General features: G+C 43.1%; 1 protein-coding gene across 6 annotated transcripts in view; it reads left to right on the top strand.

The window, feature by feature from the left end:
• RIPOR2 (RHO family interacting cell polarization regulator 2) overlaps nt 1-19340 on the top strand; it is a 254439-nt gene that overhangs the window by 196103 nt on the left and 38996 nt on the right. For all 6 annotated transcript variants that reach the window (XM_077269995.1, XM_077269990.1, XM_077269993.1 and 3 more), the window contains 2 exons: nt 15617-15785; nt 17169-17304. In XM_077269995.1, the coding sequence (XP_077126110.1) occupies nt 15617-15785; nt 17169-17304 (305 nt within the window). The remainder of the gene's footprint in view (nt 1-15616; nt 15786-17168; nt 17305-19340) is intronic.

The raw sequence follows: 19340 nt of genomic DNA, 5'->3' as shown, positions 1-19340 counted from the left end.
CATATCCACAGCTATTCTTTGCAGACTTCTCTCTTCTCTGGTCTTCTGCAGCACATCCCCACATGATGCCCTTAAAAATAAGTGTTATTAAAATGCCCTCTGCTTGAAAAATATCTGTCCATGCTATGCCCTAAATAAGCCTCCTATTGTATATGGCCTCCACACTGTCTACCTTACTGATGCACAACGACCCCACTGCCTGCCATTATCAGCTATAACTGTCACACCGTCCACCATTATGAACCACAGCCCATACCAAGCCTGTTTCTTCTCCACTGTTTTCCTTTACACTCTTTTATCTCCACACTGTTCCCACCATGCTAACTTCTCTCCCTGCTGGGCCCACATTTCACGCTGCCCCCTGTCTGTAAGACGTGAATACAGTTGAATGCAGGGAGGGAGCGGCAGGCAGAGAGAGGGGTGAGTCAGTGACTGACATTGCTCCCTGTGTACCTGCGCCCCACCCATGACTGCTGAATTCTTGCAGCCGACAGAAGGGGGCAGGCGGCCGCAGGCATTAGGCCATGTCATTTTCCCAAAGTATGTCCCCTCAGGGAGACAGGAGGCAGAGCCCTAGGCGCGTGCCTACCTCTTCTCCCTGCCCTGCCTTTGTGCACAATTGTGATAAGTCATACCAAGAAGAAATGGTAATATTGAATGATAGATTCCTAAAGAAGTGATGACTAGCTTAAAAAAAATCTTCTTTGAAAGTAATTATGTTACTAACGTCTTCAAAGTTGCAGTGGAATAAGGTTGTCAATTACAAATGCAATGAGCCAGTCCCAAGTTGCATGGTGTGTGTTTTGCATTGGCAAGATGTTTTGTTCACTGCATGTTTTGTGCTCTGGCTACTGTATACTATTTATTTAGGAGTCTTTGTCTTCATTAGTGTATATTTTCTGGTGGTCTTGTCACGACACAACTGTCAGGTGACCGAGGACCCCAGGGGCTCCTTGCCTTCCCTAACACTAGAGGGCGCCCTAGCTCGCCCTTCTCCCCAGGATACTTCAGATGGCGAAGATGCCGGGGACTCCGTCTGTTCTCTTCTCACATATAACAGAGGAATGCACCGGGGTGTGAAGGTAGGGGAATAAACCAAAACAGAGAAGGATAAGCAATTACCATGCATACAAACCAAGCAACAGTCACTAATAACTCCTTCAACTTTCTTTTTCATACGAACTCCTCTCACTCCATTAGCCATGCAGCAATGAAGCTAGTTCTGACAAGGATTAGTATCAGAGCCCAGATTATAAAGAGAAAAGGAGTGGCTAACCGAGCACAGCTGTGAGTTCTGGGATTTCCAACATGGCCTATTAACCCTTGTTCAGCCAGAAAGAATAAACACGTTTAAAAATTTAAAATGAAGAAGTGCTTCTTCTCAGCGCCGGAGTAGGAGCAATCAGATGCTGTGGTCTTCTGGCTCCACACTGTTGCGGCAACTTTGTGACAGTACCCCCTCTTCTATGAGGGACCTCCGGAACCTCAGGACCAGGTTTATCAGGGTATGCCACGTGAAAAGTCTGGCCACATGAACTGATATCAGATGCTAGTACCCACATGCTCTCCTCAGGACCATACCCCCTCCAATATACCAGATACTGAAGCAACCGATGAACAAGATGAGAATCCCAAATCTTTGCAATCTGAGACTTTAAATTACCATCGACAATGACAGGAGATGGGATTAGAGGTGATGGTACAGAAGATGCAACTTTTTTTTGAGGAGAGAATGATTAAATACATTATGGATCCTAAAGGTAGGTGGTAAAGCAAGGTGAAATGCTATGGCATTGACGATGGCTATGATCTTATAAGGACCGATTAACCTGGGAACCAGTTTCCTAAACGGAGCCTTCAGCTTAAAGTTCCTAGAGGATGGCCACACCAAGTCACCAACACAGGTCCAGACCCAACAAACGTCTCCGATCAGCCACACTCTTGTATTTGGATCCCATCTTCCTCAAATTATTCTTAACCCCCGGCCATATGGTAGAAATGGAAGATGAAAAACGTTCTTCCTCTGGTAATCCAGAAGGGCGATTACCACTAAAATAACTAAACTGAGGATGGAACCCATATGCCCCGAAAAAACGGGAATTTACAGGTCGATTCCCGACAACGAATATTTACAGCAAATTCGGCTAACGGTAAATGAGTTTCCCAGTCCTCCTGATTTTCAGAAACAAAACACCAGAAATACGTCTCTAGATTTTAGATAACCAGTTCAATCTACCCATTAGACTGCGGGTGAAAAGCGGAAGAAAATTACAAATGGATTCCCAGACGGGTGCAAAATGCCCTCCAAAACTTGGAGACAAACTGCACCCCCCCATCAGAAACAATATCGGTCGTGATCCCATTTAATCTAATTATTCCCCTGATGAAAATTTGCACCAAGGATTTGGCGTTTGGTAAAGCGATAAAATTAGACATTTTACAGAATCTATCCACCACCATAAGAATTACAGTATTCCCCGCCAACACGGGTAGATCCGTGATAAGTTGGGAAGGACACGTGCCCATGAAATGGCCCTTTTTACCACAAAAGAAACACACTCCCCCTTATGTCGGCGAAAAGACAATTTACCAGAATGTGATGCCGCACCCACCTTCATGGGTTCCTCAGTAGGCCTACTGCTGACCTCCCTTGACCCTGGACCTCCTGCACCCAGAGGTGACTCCCTATGTCTCTGGCGAAGACGGCGATCAACCCGGATCTCCAGAGACATGGCTGCCTCAAGGGAGTCAGGAGTCAAACATGGTTAAGGCATCCTTCATCCTTACTGTAAGCCCCTCATAGAACTGACTACGGAGTGCGGGGTCATTCCACTTGGTATCTGTGACACACTTCCGGAACTCAGAGTAATATTCCTCCTCTGGCCGGTCTCCTTGCTGAAGTTGACGCAGTGTGGACTCGGCTAAGGAGACGTGATCGGGGTCATCAAACCTACAGCCCAGTGCGCCAAAAAATCCCTCCACCTTCTGAAGCAACTGAGAGACAGACGTGAGAGAATTCCCATGCTTGGGGGTCCTCCTGAAGGAGCGAGATTACCATCACCACACGTTGCTCCTCTGTACCTGAGGAAACCGGACGTAACTTGAAGTACAGTTTACAGGCGTCTCTGAAAACAAACTTGTCATGCCTCCCAGGAAACCTGTCAGGCAATGCAACCTTGGCTCCTCTATGGTTTGCCTAAGAGACGTGATTCCCACACATGTATTAGCGTGCTGCAAAACCACTATGCGTAAATCCGCCACCTCCAGACTGAGCTGCTGCAAATGCCTTGGCAGAGCAGAGATAGGGATCCATCATGGATCAGAGAAAACAGTAGCGATCAAAGCTACTGTCACGACACAGCTGTCAGGTGACCCGGGACCAGTGGCTCCTTCCCTGTCCCTAATACTAGGGGGCGCCCTGCTCCCCGGGATACTTCAGATGGCAAAGATTCCTGGGCTTCCGCCCTTGCCTTATCTCCTGAGTTAGCCCTCTGTCTGTTCTCTGCCACCACCCAGTGAAGAGGGGGGCGCTACTGTGCACCATAGTACCCCAATCTGAAAAACAAGGCAGCACAAACACGGGTTAGCAATGAAGCTAGCTCTGACAAGGATTAGTAGCAGAGCCCAGATTATAAAGGGAAAAGGAGTGGCTAACCGAACACAGCTGTGAGCACCGGGATTTCCAACATTAACCCCTGTTCAGCAAAAAGGAATAAACACATTTAAAATAAAGAAGTGCCTTCCACCCAGCGCCGGAGTAGGAGCAATCAGACGCTGCAGTCTTCTGGCGCCACACTGTCGCAGTAAACCCATGACTGTTCTACTGTTAAGCACATGTATTCTTCTCTCTGTCCCCCAGATTTACCGGTCATCTTTCTTATTTTATCTTAAAATAGCATTGTGCATTTTTTTGTTTAGTACCAAAGGGGCAAAAGAACAATCAGCAGTGTGTGTAGTGAGTGCATTGAAATACTTACGACTCATATGAAAAAAACTAATACCTCTAAAAATATCTTTTATTAAAAAATTCTTAAAAAAGGGAAAAATATCCCCAAACTCCACAGTGTGAAAAACCAAACGAAAAAAGTATATATAAATGTTGCGGATCTGTTTAAGCTGTACCAGCATAGGTGAAAGTTATACCTATATAACCCTAATTAACCGTAGCTGGACCCTTCCTGACAGCGGAGGTTGGCACCCTCTTCAACGCAAATGGCTCCCCCACTCAACGGCGGCTAACCCTATAGTCCCTAGAAAACCCTAGAATAGTTCAACCACAAATGAATGTATGCTCACAACACAATCCAATATCTCTAGCTTATTGTAGAATACTGGGGTAGACAAAGCAGACCCTTAGATGAAACAGCGGGGGGTTCAAAGAAGAAATCCTAACGCAATACCACCGTTATACAATCAAGCAGAGATATTAAACCATAACTTCAAAAAACTAAATTAAAGTGGTTAGGTTAATAGCTAATATTTTTAGGGGAAGAGGAAAAGTAGGGATAATTCTAGTAAAATAGCCTCCACAGGCCCTATTTACCAAGTCCCTTCCTGGCACCCTACCACAACACGCAAATGGCGCCCCCGCTCAACGATCGCTTAACCTCAGTTTCCCTATAACTCACCCCTATTTTATTGTAAAAAGATAAAGAAAAAGGAAGGGGGAAAGGTTAGGGATCAATGATCAATATACACCAGGTAGCCTTAAGGCCATGTTCACACTTTGCGGTTTTTACCGCGGATCCGCGGCGATTTTGATGCTGCGGGTCCGCAGCAGTTTCCATTGCGTTTACATTAACATGTACATTAACATGTAAACCCTATGGAAACCGCAAACCGCAGTGCACATGCTGCGGGAAAAAACGCGCAGAAACGCAGCGGTTTACAACCCGCAGCATGTCACTTCTTTGTGCAGAATCGCAGCGATTCTGCACCCATAGAAATGCATTGAACTGCTTACTTCCCGCATGGGGCTGTGCCCACGATGCGGGAAGTAAGCGGATAATGTGCGGTTGCTACCCGGGGTGGAGGAGAGGAGACTCTCCTCCAGGCCCTGGGAAGCATAAATAGTGTAAAAAAAAAAATAATTAAAATAAAAAATGACGCTATACTCACCTCTCAGCGCTGCACGCGGCCGTCCGGTCTTAGTTGCTGTGCGAGCAGGAGCTGTGGTGACGTCGCGGTCACATGACCGTGATGACGCCGCGGTGACATGACCGTGACGTCACGAAGGTCCTTCTCGGCACAGCATCTTTGGAACCGGAGCGCCGCGTGCAGCGCCAAGGAGATCCGGACATCGGAGGGTGAGTATAACCATTTTTTATTATTTTTACCATTACTATTGATGCTGCATATTGCTGCATATGCAGCATCAATAGTATAGGAGTAATCCCGCAGCGGAAATCGCAAGACAAACCGCGATAAATCTGCAGGGATAACCGCAGCGGTTTTGCCCTGCAGATTTGCTATGTTCACACTTTGCGTTTTTTGCTGCGGATCCGCAGCAGTTTTCCATGCAGGGTACAGTACAATTTTACCCTATGGAAAACAAAAAACGCTGTGCCCACTTTGCGGAAAATCCCTTTAAAAAACGCGCGGAATTGCTGCGGAAAAAAAGAAGGAGCATGTCACTTCTTTCTGCAGATTCCGCAGCGGTTTTCAACATGCACCAATAGGAAAGTGCTGTTGAAAACCCGCAGAGGAATCCGCAGAAGAAACCGCAGGAAAATCCGCAGCAATATCTGCAAAGTGTGAACATGCCCTTATCAATTCCGCTGCTGGAGAACCCGCAGAGCCCACCGCAAAGTCTGCACATAGCCTAAATGGGCTGTCAACTAGAAGCATCCCGTTTCTCATAAAACCACTATGGGCATGGTTTGTGCTGCAAAAAAAAATAAATTATATCTTTGTCACTGCATTTTATTGTGGCAGCCTAGATAAATTGTAGCTCTATTGCACTATGCCCAAACAGAACCGCATTCAAATAGATAAATTCAAAATACTTTTTATCCTTGATATGCTAGATTGGCATTGCCTCAGCTGAAGCAGCATTGTTCCTTATAATGCAGGATAAACATATTTAGTGGTGAAAAAGGTCAGAGCATTTAGACAGAATCTGTATATAGTGGGATATTAACATACTACTTAAATCCTTTAGCTCAAAGTCTGTCATCTTATATCTGTGATGTTTTGAGTGAACACTGAAATACCATATGCCTCCTGAAGAACTCACATCATGGGAGGGAAACGCGTTGAGGCTGATGCTGATTGAGCAGAGACAAAGTTGATTAAGCATGTTTGCGCTAAGTCTATTTTGCGGTTGTCAGATTGTTTATCTATTGGGAATTGGGATATAGTGTAATGGAGTGGTGATTTGTGTGGGATATCTATATATATATATATATATATATATATATATATATATATATATATATATATATATATATATAAATTGTCTAAGGTCGACTTCCGTCTGTCTGTAACGAAAATCCCGCGTCGCTGATTGGTCGCGCCCGGCCGGCTGCGACCAATCAGCGATATTGGGGAGGGATTTAAAAATAATAAAACTAATAAAACAAAAAAAAAATTATATTCTCACCTTCTGGCGTCCGCGCCAGCGTTTCCCACTCCTCGCGACGCTTTGGTCCCAAGAATGCAATGCGGCAATGACCGGACATGTCGTAGCGGTCTCGCGAGACCGCTACATCATCACGGGTTATTGCCGCAAGGCATTACTGGGAACGGAGCGTCGCGAGGAGCATCGCTAAAGGCCTGGACTGGATCCGGGGGACGCCGGAAGGTGAGTATATAACTATATTTTTTATTTTAATTATTTTTTTTTAACAGGGATATGGTGCCCACATTGCTATATGCTATGTGGGCTGCATGGGCTGTGTTCTATACTGCGTGGCCTGTGTTCTATACTGCGTGGCCTGTGTTCTATACTGCGTGGCCTGTGTTCTATACTGCGTGGCCTGTGTTCTATACTGCGTGGCCTGTGTTCTATACTGCGTGGCCTGTGTTCTATACTGCGTGGCCTGTGTTCTATACTGCGTGGCCTGTGTTCTATACTGCGTGGGCTGTGTTCTATACTGCGTGGGCTGTGCTATATACTACGTGGGCTGTGCTATATACTACTTGGGCTGTGCTATATACTACGTGGGCTGTGCTATATACTACGTGGGCTGTGCTATATACTACGTGGGCTGTGCTATATACTACGTGGGCTGTGCTATATACTACGTGGCTGTGCTATATACTACGTGGGCTGTGTTATATGCTACGTAGGCTGTGAGACTTTTTTGCCCGGGCCCTCAAAAATCTGGAGCTGGCCCTGGCTTCACTGATTGGTTGCGCCCGGCCGGGCCCGAACAATCAGCGACAGACGCAGTCCGGCCGCGAGATTTGAAAACTCTTCAATAATTGGTCGCGCCCGGCCGGCCGAATCCTGTGTATTCATTGCATTATTCTGAAATCTTCATAAATAAACTACATACATATTCTAGAATACCCGATGCGTTAGAATTGGGTCACCATCTAGTCACACCTTTATGCAAGGACAGATTTTGAGCTAAAGGATTTAAGTAGTATGTTAATATCCCACTATATACAGATTCTGTCAAGATGCTTTGACCTTTTTCACCACTAAAAATGTTTATCCTGCATTATAAGGAGCAATGCAGTGACAAAGATATAATTTTTTTTTTTTTTGCAGCACGAACCATGCCCATAGTGGTTGTATGAGAAACGGGATGCTTCTGGTTACATAGTTACAAAGTTACATAGTTATTAAGGTTGAAGGAAGACTGTAAGTCCATCTAGTTCAACCCATAGCCTAACCTAACATGCCCTAACATGTTGATCCAGAGGAAGGCAAAAAAAACCATGTGGCAAAGAGTAACTCCACCATGGGGAAAAAAATTCCTTCCCGACTCCACATACGGCAATCAGACTAGTTCCCTGGATCAACGCCCTATTAAGGAATCTAGTGTATATACCCTGTAACATTATACTTTTCCAGAAAGGTATCCAGTCCCCTCTTAAATTTAATTAATGAATCACTCATTACAACATCATATGGCAGAGAGTTCCATAGTCTCACTGCTCTTACAGTAAAGAATCCGCGTCTGTTATTATGCTTAAACCTTCTTTCCTCCAGACGTAGAGGATGCCCCCTTGTCCCTGTCTCAGGTCTATGATTAAAAAGATCATCAGAAAGGTCTTTGTACTGTCCCCTCATATATTTATACATTAACATAAGATCACCCCTTAGTCTTCGTTTTTCCAAACTAAATAGCCCCAAGTGTAATAACCTATCTTGGTATTGCAGACCCCCCAGTCCTCTAATAACCTTGGTCGCTCTTCTCTGCACCCGCTCCAGTTCAGCTATGTCTTTCTTATACACCGGAGACCAGAACTGTGCACAGTATTCTAAGTGTGGTGTGTGGTTGACAGACCATTTAAGGCTACCTGGTGTATTTAAGTAATTGATCCCTAACCTTTCCCCCTTCCTTTTTCTTTATCTTTTTACAATAAAATAGGGGTGAGTTATAGGGAAACTGAGGGTAAGCCATCGTTGAGCGGGGGCGCCATTTGCGTGTTGTGGTAGGGTGCCAACCTCCGCAGTCAGGAAGGTACTTGGTAAATAGGGCCTGTGGAGGCTATTTTACTAGAATTATCCCTACTTTTCCTCCTCCCCTAAAAATATTAGCTATTAACTTAACCACTTACATTTAGTTTTTTGAAGTTATGGTTTAATATCTCTGCTTGATTGTAGAACGGTGGTATTGCGTTAGGATTTCTTCTTTGAACCCCCCATTGTTTCATCTAAGGGTCTGCTTTGTCTACCCCAGTATTCTACAATAAGCTAGAGATATTGGATTGTGTTGTGAGCATACATTCATTTGTGGTTGAACTATTCTAGGGTTTTCTAGGGACTGTAAGGTTAGCCGCCGTTGAGTGGGGGAGCCATTTGCGTTGAAGAGGGTGCCAACCTCCGCTGTCAGGAAGGGTCCAGCTAGGGTTAATTAGGGTTATATAGGTATAACTTTCACCTATACTGGTACACCTTAAACAGATCAGCAACATTTATATATTTTTTTTTTTCGTTTGGTTTTTCACACTGTGGAGTTTGGGGATTTTTCCCTTTTTTAAGAATATATTAATAAGAGATATTTTTAGAGGTATTAGTTTTTTTCATATGAGTCGTAACCATAACTAACAGGGCCGGCGTTAGGGCCAGGCAGACTAGGCAGCTGCCTGGGGCCCCCACTCCCTTGGGGGCCCCCAGCATCTACAGCAGAAGCTTCACTGATAATAGCATTATCAGTGAAGCTTCCGAGTAGAGACTGGTTAAGGACCTGTAGTGACATCACGATCAGGTGACCTGCCATGTGACCGTGATGTCACCACAGGCCATGTACTCTGGGAATGTTTGTAGCAGTAAAATAGGAGCCTGCAGTGAAGCACAGGAGCAGCGGCCACTGAACCTCCCCCATCAGCGTGATAGAAGTGCTCATTGGCCAGCGCCCTGTCCTGCTGTACGGAGCCTCTGAGGGGAAGGGAGAGAGACCCAGCACCAGTAACAACCTGAGCCGGCAGATAAGTAAAGAGCACCGTCCCACTGTGTGTGTGCTGCTCCTGGTGACGATGGCTCCTGTCCTGCTGTCAGCAACTCCTGCTCTTGTCGGCAGTCCCAGCAGAGGAGAGGGCAGAAAGGTGTCTGCTGGGAGCAGGAGGAGCTGCATCTGATAGTGTGCATCATCTCATTCCCTCCAGCATAAAGGTGTGTGTGTGTGTGTGTGTGTGTGTGTGTGTGTGTGTGTGTGTGTGTGTGTGTGTGGTGTGTATAGCGTGTGTCATGTGTAGTGTGTGCTTATGTGAATCACATGTATCAAATGAGCATTTGTTGTGCTGCATGTGTGTGCCGTGTATGTGTGTGTGTATAAGTGTGTCTTTGCTTGCCGTGTGTGTGTGTGTGTGTGTGTGTGTGTGTGTGTGTGTATATATATATATATATATATATATATATATATATATATATATATATATATATATAATGTGTGTGTATCTATGTGTGTATATATATGTGAGTGTATGTATGTGTGTATAAATGCGTGCCATGTATGTGTATAAATGCGTGCTATGTATATATGTGTGTGTATAAGTACGTGCCATGTATATATTTGTGTGTATAAGTGCGTGCCATATGTGTGTTTATGTGTGTGTAAAAATATATATATATATATATATATATATATATATATATATATATATATACACGCTATGTATGTGTCTGTGTATAAGTGCATGCCATATATATGTGTGTGTATATAAGTGTGTGCCGTGTATGTGTGTATACGTGCGTGCCATGTACATGTATGTGTGTGTGTATAAGCATGTGTCATGTGCGTGTGTGTTTAATTGTGTGTATGTGTATATATATATATATATATATATATAAATTTTTTGCATTATTCTATATAAACATACAGTGATAGTGTGTGTGTTCCATGCACATTTTTAAATAATGGTTGAACAGACTAGAGTGTGTGTGTGTATATATATATATATATATATATATATACATACATATACATACACTCACTGGCCACTTTATTAGGTACACCTGTCCAACTTCTTGTTAACACTTAATTTCTAATCAGCCAATCACATGGCGGCAACTCAGTGCATTTAGGCATGTAGACATGGTCAAGACAATCTCCTGCAGTTCAAACCGAGCATCAGTATGGGGAAGAAAGGTGATTTGAGTGCCTTTGAACGTGGCATGGTTGTTGGTGCCAGAAGGGCTGGTCTGAGTATTTCAGAAACTGCTGATCTACTGGGATTTTCACGCACAACCATCTCTAGGGTTTACAGAGAATGGCCCGAAAAAGAAAAAAAATCCAGTGAGCGGCAGTTCTGTGGGCGGAAATGCCTTGTTGATGCCAGAGGTCAGAGGAGAATGGGCAGACTGGTTCGAGCTGATAGAAAGGCAACAGTGACTCAAATCGCCACCCGTTACAACCAAGGTAGGCCTAAGAGCATCTCTGAACGCACAGTGCGTCGAACTTTGAGGCAGATGGGCTACAGCAGCAGAAGACCACACCGGGTACCACTCCTTTCAGCTAAGAACAGGAAACTGAGGCTACAATTTGCACAAGCTCATCGAAATTGGACAGTAGAAGATTGGAAAAACGTTGCTTGGTCTGATGAGTCTCGATTTCTGCTGCGACATTCGGATGGTAGGGTCAGAATTTGGCGTAAACAACATGAAATCTTTGGGATGTGGTGGAACGGGAGATTCGCATCAGGGATGTGCAGCCGACAAATCAGCGGAAACTGTGTGATGCCATCATGTCAATATGGACCAAAATCTCTGAGGAATGCTTCCAGCACCTTGTTGAATCTATGCCACGAAGAATTGAGGCAGTTCTGAAGGCAAAAGGGGTCCAACCCGTTACTAGCATGGTGTACCTAATAAAGTGGCCAGTGAGTGTATATAGACACACACACACACACACACAGCCCTGCTGCTTATAGCATGATACTATATGGGGACAGATTGATCTACTAGTGTTCTGTCCCCATCATTCGATTTGTCCTCAGACGATGTAAAGAGGCCGAGAAACAAGAGCCAAACGACTTCAATGTTGTCAATCGCACGCATCGAACGGTCTGAACTCAACGCATGTAAATGCAACCAAAATGTTTGAGCGTCATGGTGCAATATGTATGTGAGCATTGGGGGCCTCATTTTAAACTTTTGCCTAGGGCCCCACTTTGTCTAAAACCGGCCCTGATAACTAATCCCAGTTGTATCCGTTGTATGATAATTTTTTACATTAACATACTCACTGGTTTCTATCTTCTGTCATTTCCAATGCTGCTCCGGACTTCTCCTACATCATGTGACCCGAGCTTTTTCTTGCCAGCTCACACAGCGGAACATTAGCTCCTTTCTTAATGTATGTCTATGAGAGTCTGGTTCTGAATCTCCTTAATTTACATTGAGAAAGTTACTTCCGAGCCACACAGAAGACACTGTGTGATCTGGCAGGTCACAACAGCAGTAACGTGATGCAGTAGAGAACCAGAACAGCACTGGAAACAGCAGAAGACTGGGAACGGTAAGTATTTTAATGCATACACTGTAAACCCATTATTAATTGGCAATAGAGGGCACAAGTTTGTTGGAGTGGTCCTTTAAAAGGGGATGTCACATCTGTACAACTTCCTTTGCACCTGCAGGTGTGCAGCGATTAGCCAATGTTACCAAGGAAGGATGCTATGGTTTAGATATTTTGCAGGGAAAATATCGTATTAAATTAAATCCATATTAATGTTTAATCCTAAAATTGGACCCATTAATTACATTTATATGCATTCCTAACACCTGAAAAAGGTTCTCACTAATAAACCAAAATGTCGCCTTGGTGGGCCATTAAATAAAAGCTCTTCTTATTTCACTTTGAACGGTGTCATGCCTCCAATTTTTTAATTTCATTCCGAATACTGCACATGGTAGTGTTTTGATGGGGAAATCACCCTAATAAGACATTGGCCTAATCTTCATAACAGATTAAGGGTAACTGTGCTTTCAAGTATATATTGAGAATAAGGTGTCCTGCGTGTGTACATGAGGAATAACACCAATTCAGGTCATTATGTGACTTCTAGCCTGCATTCTTAGCAGTTTTCCCCTCTCCATGCTCTATCTGTAACTTGCAATCTACTGATATGCTGACACCCCCCTATATACACAGTATGAGCTCCCACATTGTCCCTCTATATACAGTATGAGCCCCCACATTGTCCCTCTATATACAGTATGAGCCCCCACATTGTCCCTCTATATACAGCGAGTCCCCACATAGCCTCTCTATATATACTATGAGCCCCCTGCATAGTGTGAGCACCCACATACCCTCTCTGTATACAGTATTAGACCCCTCATAACCCCCTATATACAGTGTGTGCCCCCAGATAGCCTCTCTATATTCAATAGCCCCCTTGTATACATTGAGTCCCCCATATGGCCTCCTATATACAGCATGAGCCCCCAGATAGCCCCTTTATATGCCACCTGTACACAGTGTGAGCCTCACACAGCCCCTCTAAATACAGTGAACACCCACATAGTCCTCTGTATACAGTGTGAGCACCCACATAGCCTCTAAATACAGTATGAGACCCCCACATAACCCTCTATTTACAGTGAGTTTCCACATAACATCTCTATATACAATGAGCCCAGACATAGCCTTCTGTATACAGTATGGCCCCACAAAACCTGTATATACAGTATCACACCCCACATAACTTCTTATATATGGTATGAGCCCCCACATGGCCCTATATACAGTATGAGCCCCCACATAGCCTACTGTATACATGCAAACATCCCATACACATATGAATAAAACCACTCACCTCACTCCAGTTCTCTTGGCACTCTGCTCCAGTGTCCTGTGCACTGACGGTCCGCACAGCAGATACGACGTAATCACGTTTGCTGACGAACACGATTATTATTGGAAGAAGTAACTGGCTGCGCCGTCCTCCACCAGTATATTCATCTCTGCATCCTGAAGGTGCTAATAGCATGGAAAGCGGGGGAGGACAACCGTGGGCAAGGACATGGTGCAGCCCACAGGCCACTATTTCAGCCATCAGGCTGTCATGCTCCGTGGACCAGACTGGAACAGCCAGAGGGCCCGGCAGTTTGTGTAGCTCTGGTTTACACTATGCTGACAGCAAAGAGGTGAACAATCATGACAGCTAGTAGCTGGACTGGGAGTGACAAAAACGTGCTGAGAGCGCAAATGCCAAGGAATATGGGCATATAGCTCAGCGTTGAAGTCAAGATTCAGACACATCCCAAACATGTCAGCCATGATTCAGCATGTAGTACCCATCCAAAGGATAGGTGGCAAAAAGTGCAGAAACAAGCATACAACTTGCTTACTCTTCTTTATATCTTAATAACAAATCATGGTTGCAGGGCTTTCAAAACTCCTGTAAATCTGCTTTAAATAAATTGCACTTAAGGTCTATTTACTCTGCAAGATTATCGTGAACAAACGTTCATAGTGACGCTCATTTTCTGATAATTATACCGTCTAAAATATGCATAACACTCGTTCGTTGGATGAAATTATCTTTTGGGCTTCAAAACAGATAATCTTTCTCGGCAGCACATCGTCTTGTGCAAACAGGACCTGTGCTGCTGGGAACAATGGCAGACTCTGTTATGTGAATGATCTATTACAGGTCTTTTAGTGCGCACCTGAAGAGTGTGCTGCCTGTGTAAAAAGACTATTAAATGACCGATCGGGTAATGTAAGTGCACCCTTAGGTGTTGTGACTTTTTTATAGTTTCATTCAAAAACAATTACTTGATGGAAAATGGTCTACTCTAGTAAGGCTTGCCTGTTTTCAGATTGTGGGGATTACCTTTTAAACCATGCCCCTTTACACTACTACTACTATACAGTGTGCAAAGAGTGGAGGGAAAACGCGCTGTGTAATTTTCTCACGGCCTTACATCCACATTGTACTATTCAAACATTACTAACTGTATATATAACTTTCACAGGCCACTGTTTACCCCTCCATATAGCTCAACCCTTAACGTACACTGGATGACAACACAAACAAACTGATTGATTGTATTATTGGTAGGCGCCGGATTTGAGTCAATACTGCGTGATTCAAGAGAACACGTTTCACTATTTTCTAAAAAAAAAAAAAAAAAATAGAATTACAAATGAAGTATGGGTTCATGTTTTATTTACCGATTTTGTAAAAAAAAAAAAATCTACATTTTTTTTACAGGGGCATGTAACTAGCCTGGAACTTGTTTTAGAGAAATCAAAGGTTCTGTTAGATCATTCTATAATTACATGTTCCAGATCAGATAGTGGCAGGGTGTTTTACTGTTTTACTTCTGAGTGTTTTACACCAGATTAATGACAAAAACACTGATGAAACTGGATCAGAGTGTTTTAGTAAACCTGTACCATTATGAAAAGTCATAACTTGATGTCCACAGTAGTCAAAACACACTTTACATAGCTGTTAAATGCTAAAAACAACCGGATTTATAAACACAGCAGGAGTGCAATATTAATATGTGTATTCTTATTTTCAAGAACAATGTCACAGTTTAATACTTTTCGATTCAAATCTATGAAGTGAACACTTCTTTAAGGGGACGATCAGACGCTATATCTTCAGTGCAGCACTGAAGGACACTTATAAGAGTTCATGATGACAGTGTTCCATATAAATATTTACACTACTCCATCACTGTTTACACTGTAAACTTGCCTTCTGTCACCCCAGGGTCCCCTCCTCTGTGTTTGTGTGCACTACAAGACTTGCTATTCTAGTCCGTGTCTTTGATCTTCCAAAATAGGTTGACACGGTATTAAATGCATTTAACCAAATCTAATGGTAATAGGCTAATGTGAGCCTGGACGTTATGTAAGCGTGACTTCTTTACATCAATTTCAAATATGTCAGTAAGTGTGCAGCATGGTTTTACCAGTACTATAGTATTACCTTGTATAGCCAGGCAAAGAATGTTTCTACTAAAGTGTATGTCTTACAGTTACAGATCAGACCACCCAGAAGCAAGGGGACACCTCAGCGAAGCATTAACTGAAGACACTGGTGTTGGCACTAGTGTTGCAAGCAGTCCCCTGCCCCTCACTACAGGAAATGAGAGCCTGGACATCACGCTGATCAGACATCTACAGTACTGCTCCGAACTTATTAAGGTGAGATGTGAAGGACGTAAAAAGGCAAGGAATGTTTACTTTCATGCATGTTATAGAAATAGCAGGTCATATTTGTCATTGGATTGATAGCCCAGAAGAAGCCACTAAAAGCGAAACCCTAAGCCGGACTAGAAGATCAGAGTGACACATGCTGTTTTATTATTATGAGTGCTAATTTCTTGTTTGTTTGCAAGTATATGGATTAAAAATTATCGTCTTTTAACAAAATGTTACATGGTCTGCTCTATGTCCCTTGCATAACCTGATGTAGTTACATGGGTTAGCTAGAACCAATGAGCAGCGTTCCATCTAACACCTGTTCCATTGCAGTCATTACTACATCATGTGGATAGTTCAACGTGAAAAACTTGGTGAAAGTGTGTTTTGGGGGCCTTATAGCCTGTTTATTTTAGATTGTAGCTAATATCTATATAAATCAATATATGTATCCAGATCGTTTTGAGTTCCCAAGCTCACCAGTGAACTTTTTTTTTTTTTCAGAATGTACCATATTGTTGATTTGGTCACTTATAACATTTCTGCTATCTCTCTGAAGGATTAAATCTTTTTTCTAAGCATAATGATGATCTGTTTCTCTTCCATTACTCCTATGACTGCATGTTGTGGGTTCACAGCAACAGCTTCGAAATGCAAATGCCACACCTGTAATCAATGCCAAAACTTTTGCCTGCTTAATTGATGTATTGACGAAAGAATAACCCATGCAGGCCATTAAAGAGCTTTTCAGATAACTGTCCAATTACTTTTCGTCCGTTTAAAGAGTCAGCTACACATTAAAGAACTGTAATTCCTAAAACCTTACTCCAAATAGGATGTGAATACCCTCAAATTAAAGCTGAGGGTCTGCACATTAAGCCCATATTGATTGTGTAATTGCATCATGAATATGTTTTGGTAAAGAGCTAGAAATATTTGTGTCACTGTCTAAATATTTCTGGACCTCACTGTATATAGCTAATATATATTGCAGTTGCACACTTTGGTAGTCAGCAGTCACACAGAGGTGACTGCAGACTTTTCTTCTTAGACTGAACAACCCCTTTCACTTCGTGTCCTAGGGGGTACTAATATTTTTACATGGTTTTCTGTTTTGTTTGGCTTGTCTTTTTTCAGTTGTCACCATGTATACATAATTTCCTTTGCATAGCTTAACCAGGGAACATCTGATACGGGAGTCTATAGCAGTGGGGCCCCTGCAATGATCTAATTGTAGGGGGATTCTCTCTGATGCCAATAGACAAACTCTTTACTATAGTTTACTACATATGTTGAGCAATCATGCCATTACGTGGGAAAATAATGGGTTTTGTACCAAGCATGCATATTCAATAACATTTTGCAATCTTATTATGTTTCTTATAGCAAATTGTTACTTCAGGAGACGGGCTGTTTGTCCTGAGAGATCTGAAGAAGAAACTGAGTAGACAGAGTCAAGTCATCAAGCAATTGTCAGACATCAGCAAAGACAACATGGGCAGCACCAATTCAGTTATAGAAGGTGAGTAAAGCCAAGCTTGCCAATATTCACGAGTATCCCTTTTTTCTGTATTTATCATACTCTTTACTGTAGTCTTAATGGTTTTGAGTATGTGTATCACATGTGCGTGGTCACGTGTTGAGAGCCAGTAGTGTGAAACAGAGCAGAATCCTTACAGTGAGTACATTGTCCAGTGTCAGAGTTCAGCACTTTCCATCTTTTTTATGTGGTTTTATGCAACAGAAACATTTTTTTGTGGTGACGTGTATAAAAAATGTTGTCCTACTATGTTAAATACTTTATTGGTTGGCAGGCTGATGTTTACAGCGATAATTCTTCTTGTCATAGCCTAAAGCTGGTTTTAGCTCGGTCATAGAACATGCACACTGCACATTTAATTGACAAAAGTGCTTTGTTCATATAATCGTGCTTAACACTGCATAGTTTCTTAGCAAATATTTTACCATACCAGATGATTCAGATGTTCTGAGTCAAGGATTTGTACGCACAGGCCCATGACGTGATGGCTCATTGATAAGGTATAGGCCCATGATCTGTGCTATTCTTCCAATGGAAGCAGCAGATAGTTTTTACTTCCCTCATCTTGAATGAGATTGTAGTATGATTGTGCCTGCTGGAAGCATTAGCTCAGAAAGTCACATTATGCCTAATTAAATTAAGTGTTGCTGAATTTGCAAAAGTAAAGAAAATACAATGATGACATATCCAATAAGCCACCGTGAGTTATTGCTGCTAAGCATAATAATCTTTCAAAAATGAATGCGAGGGTTATATTACATGTTTTCTAAACTGTATCTAAGTAGTGTGTGCAAGTCCTACATGGGAACCTCTTTAAAATGGGTCTATACTCCAAGACCAGCTCCAAACAGGTGCAAATGGGTCCAACTCCACACCTACACCATGACCGCAAGTCCCAACATGTCTACGACCCAATGACCTGAACCAGTAGAGCCACAAATCTTTACAATATCAGCCCGTACCATCAGTCCCATGACTGGACTTGGGTCCACGGACCACAAAGCAATCCTGCAATATGACAGCACCCACTAATACCAGGTTTAGCCCCCTTGGGTTTGAGCTATGACCTCCTACAAGCATCAGAACAACAGAGAATGTCGTACAACTCTATACCCAAGTGAACTGATGAATAAAAAAGCCTTTGTGCACACGTAAAGAACAATCTTAGGGCAGGGGGCAGTCACGAGAGGGGGCAAATGAGCGCACAGTGTGCAGATAGCAACACACCTGCACACTCAGTCGCACAGGCAGCTGTGCACGGCTCTCGACTGCATGCTGAAGCTGCACGGTGGGACCCTACAATGGCAAAAATCTTTTTGTAGTTTCTTACTGCCTAAAAACACCTTGGAGACATGGGAAAGGAGAACTGGTACCAAGAAAACAAAAGAGAAGACACATACTAGTTAACTCCAAGAGAACATGTGACCTCAGTGTATGGTACAAGTGCATAGCCTGCTCCACACATGGCCGGTGAAAGTGAAGTCTGATCCCAGCTGTGTAACTCTTAGACGGTGCAGCCAATAGCGAACCCTACAAAAGTGAAAAATCGCTAAGGTGCCAAGGAGATGGACCATGCTATAAGGAAAAAAAGACCGAGATCATGCAGGCAACAATCCCATTGTTGATCGTAAGCTTTTCAAGTAAGAATATTGACAACTTTCTTGGAAAATGTGTCCCTGATTAACATTGATTGGCTTCTTGTGACGTCTACTCAACTTTTCAGAAAGTAATTTTTTGGTCTTATCTTTGTCCTTTATCTGTCCATGGTGACATAACTGTCACTAGACCTGAAATGATCAGGAAGAATTAATAGAGAAGGCTTCAAGGAGCTTTTCGCATTAAGAGAAATGTGCGTTGTGTGAACTGGCAGAGCTGGACATCACTGTGGAACAGCATCAGCTCGACAGGCCGGCAGTGATGTCAGAGAAGGGACATCATTGTGGCAAGTTCTCTTATACAGCCCAGTATCATGCAGAAGCCATCATTACCGGCGGTGTCCTCTACTTATAGAGCAGTGT

Source organism: Ranitomeya variabilis, chromosome 6, assembly GCF_051348905.1.
Source record: "Ranitomeya variabilis isolate aRanVar5 chromosome 6, aRanVar5.hap1, whole genome shotgun sequence".
NCBI lineage: Eukaryota > Metazoa > Chordata > Amphibia > Anura > Dendrobatidae > Ranitomeya > Ranitomeya variabilis.
The sequence above is the reverse complement of the archived record's forward strand: the minus strand, read 5'-3'. Positions and strand labels throughout refer to the sequence as shown.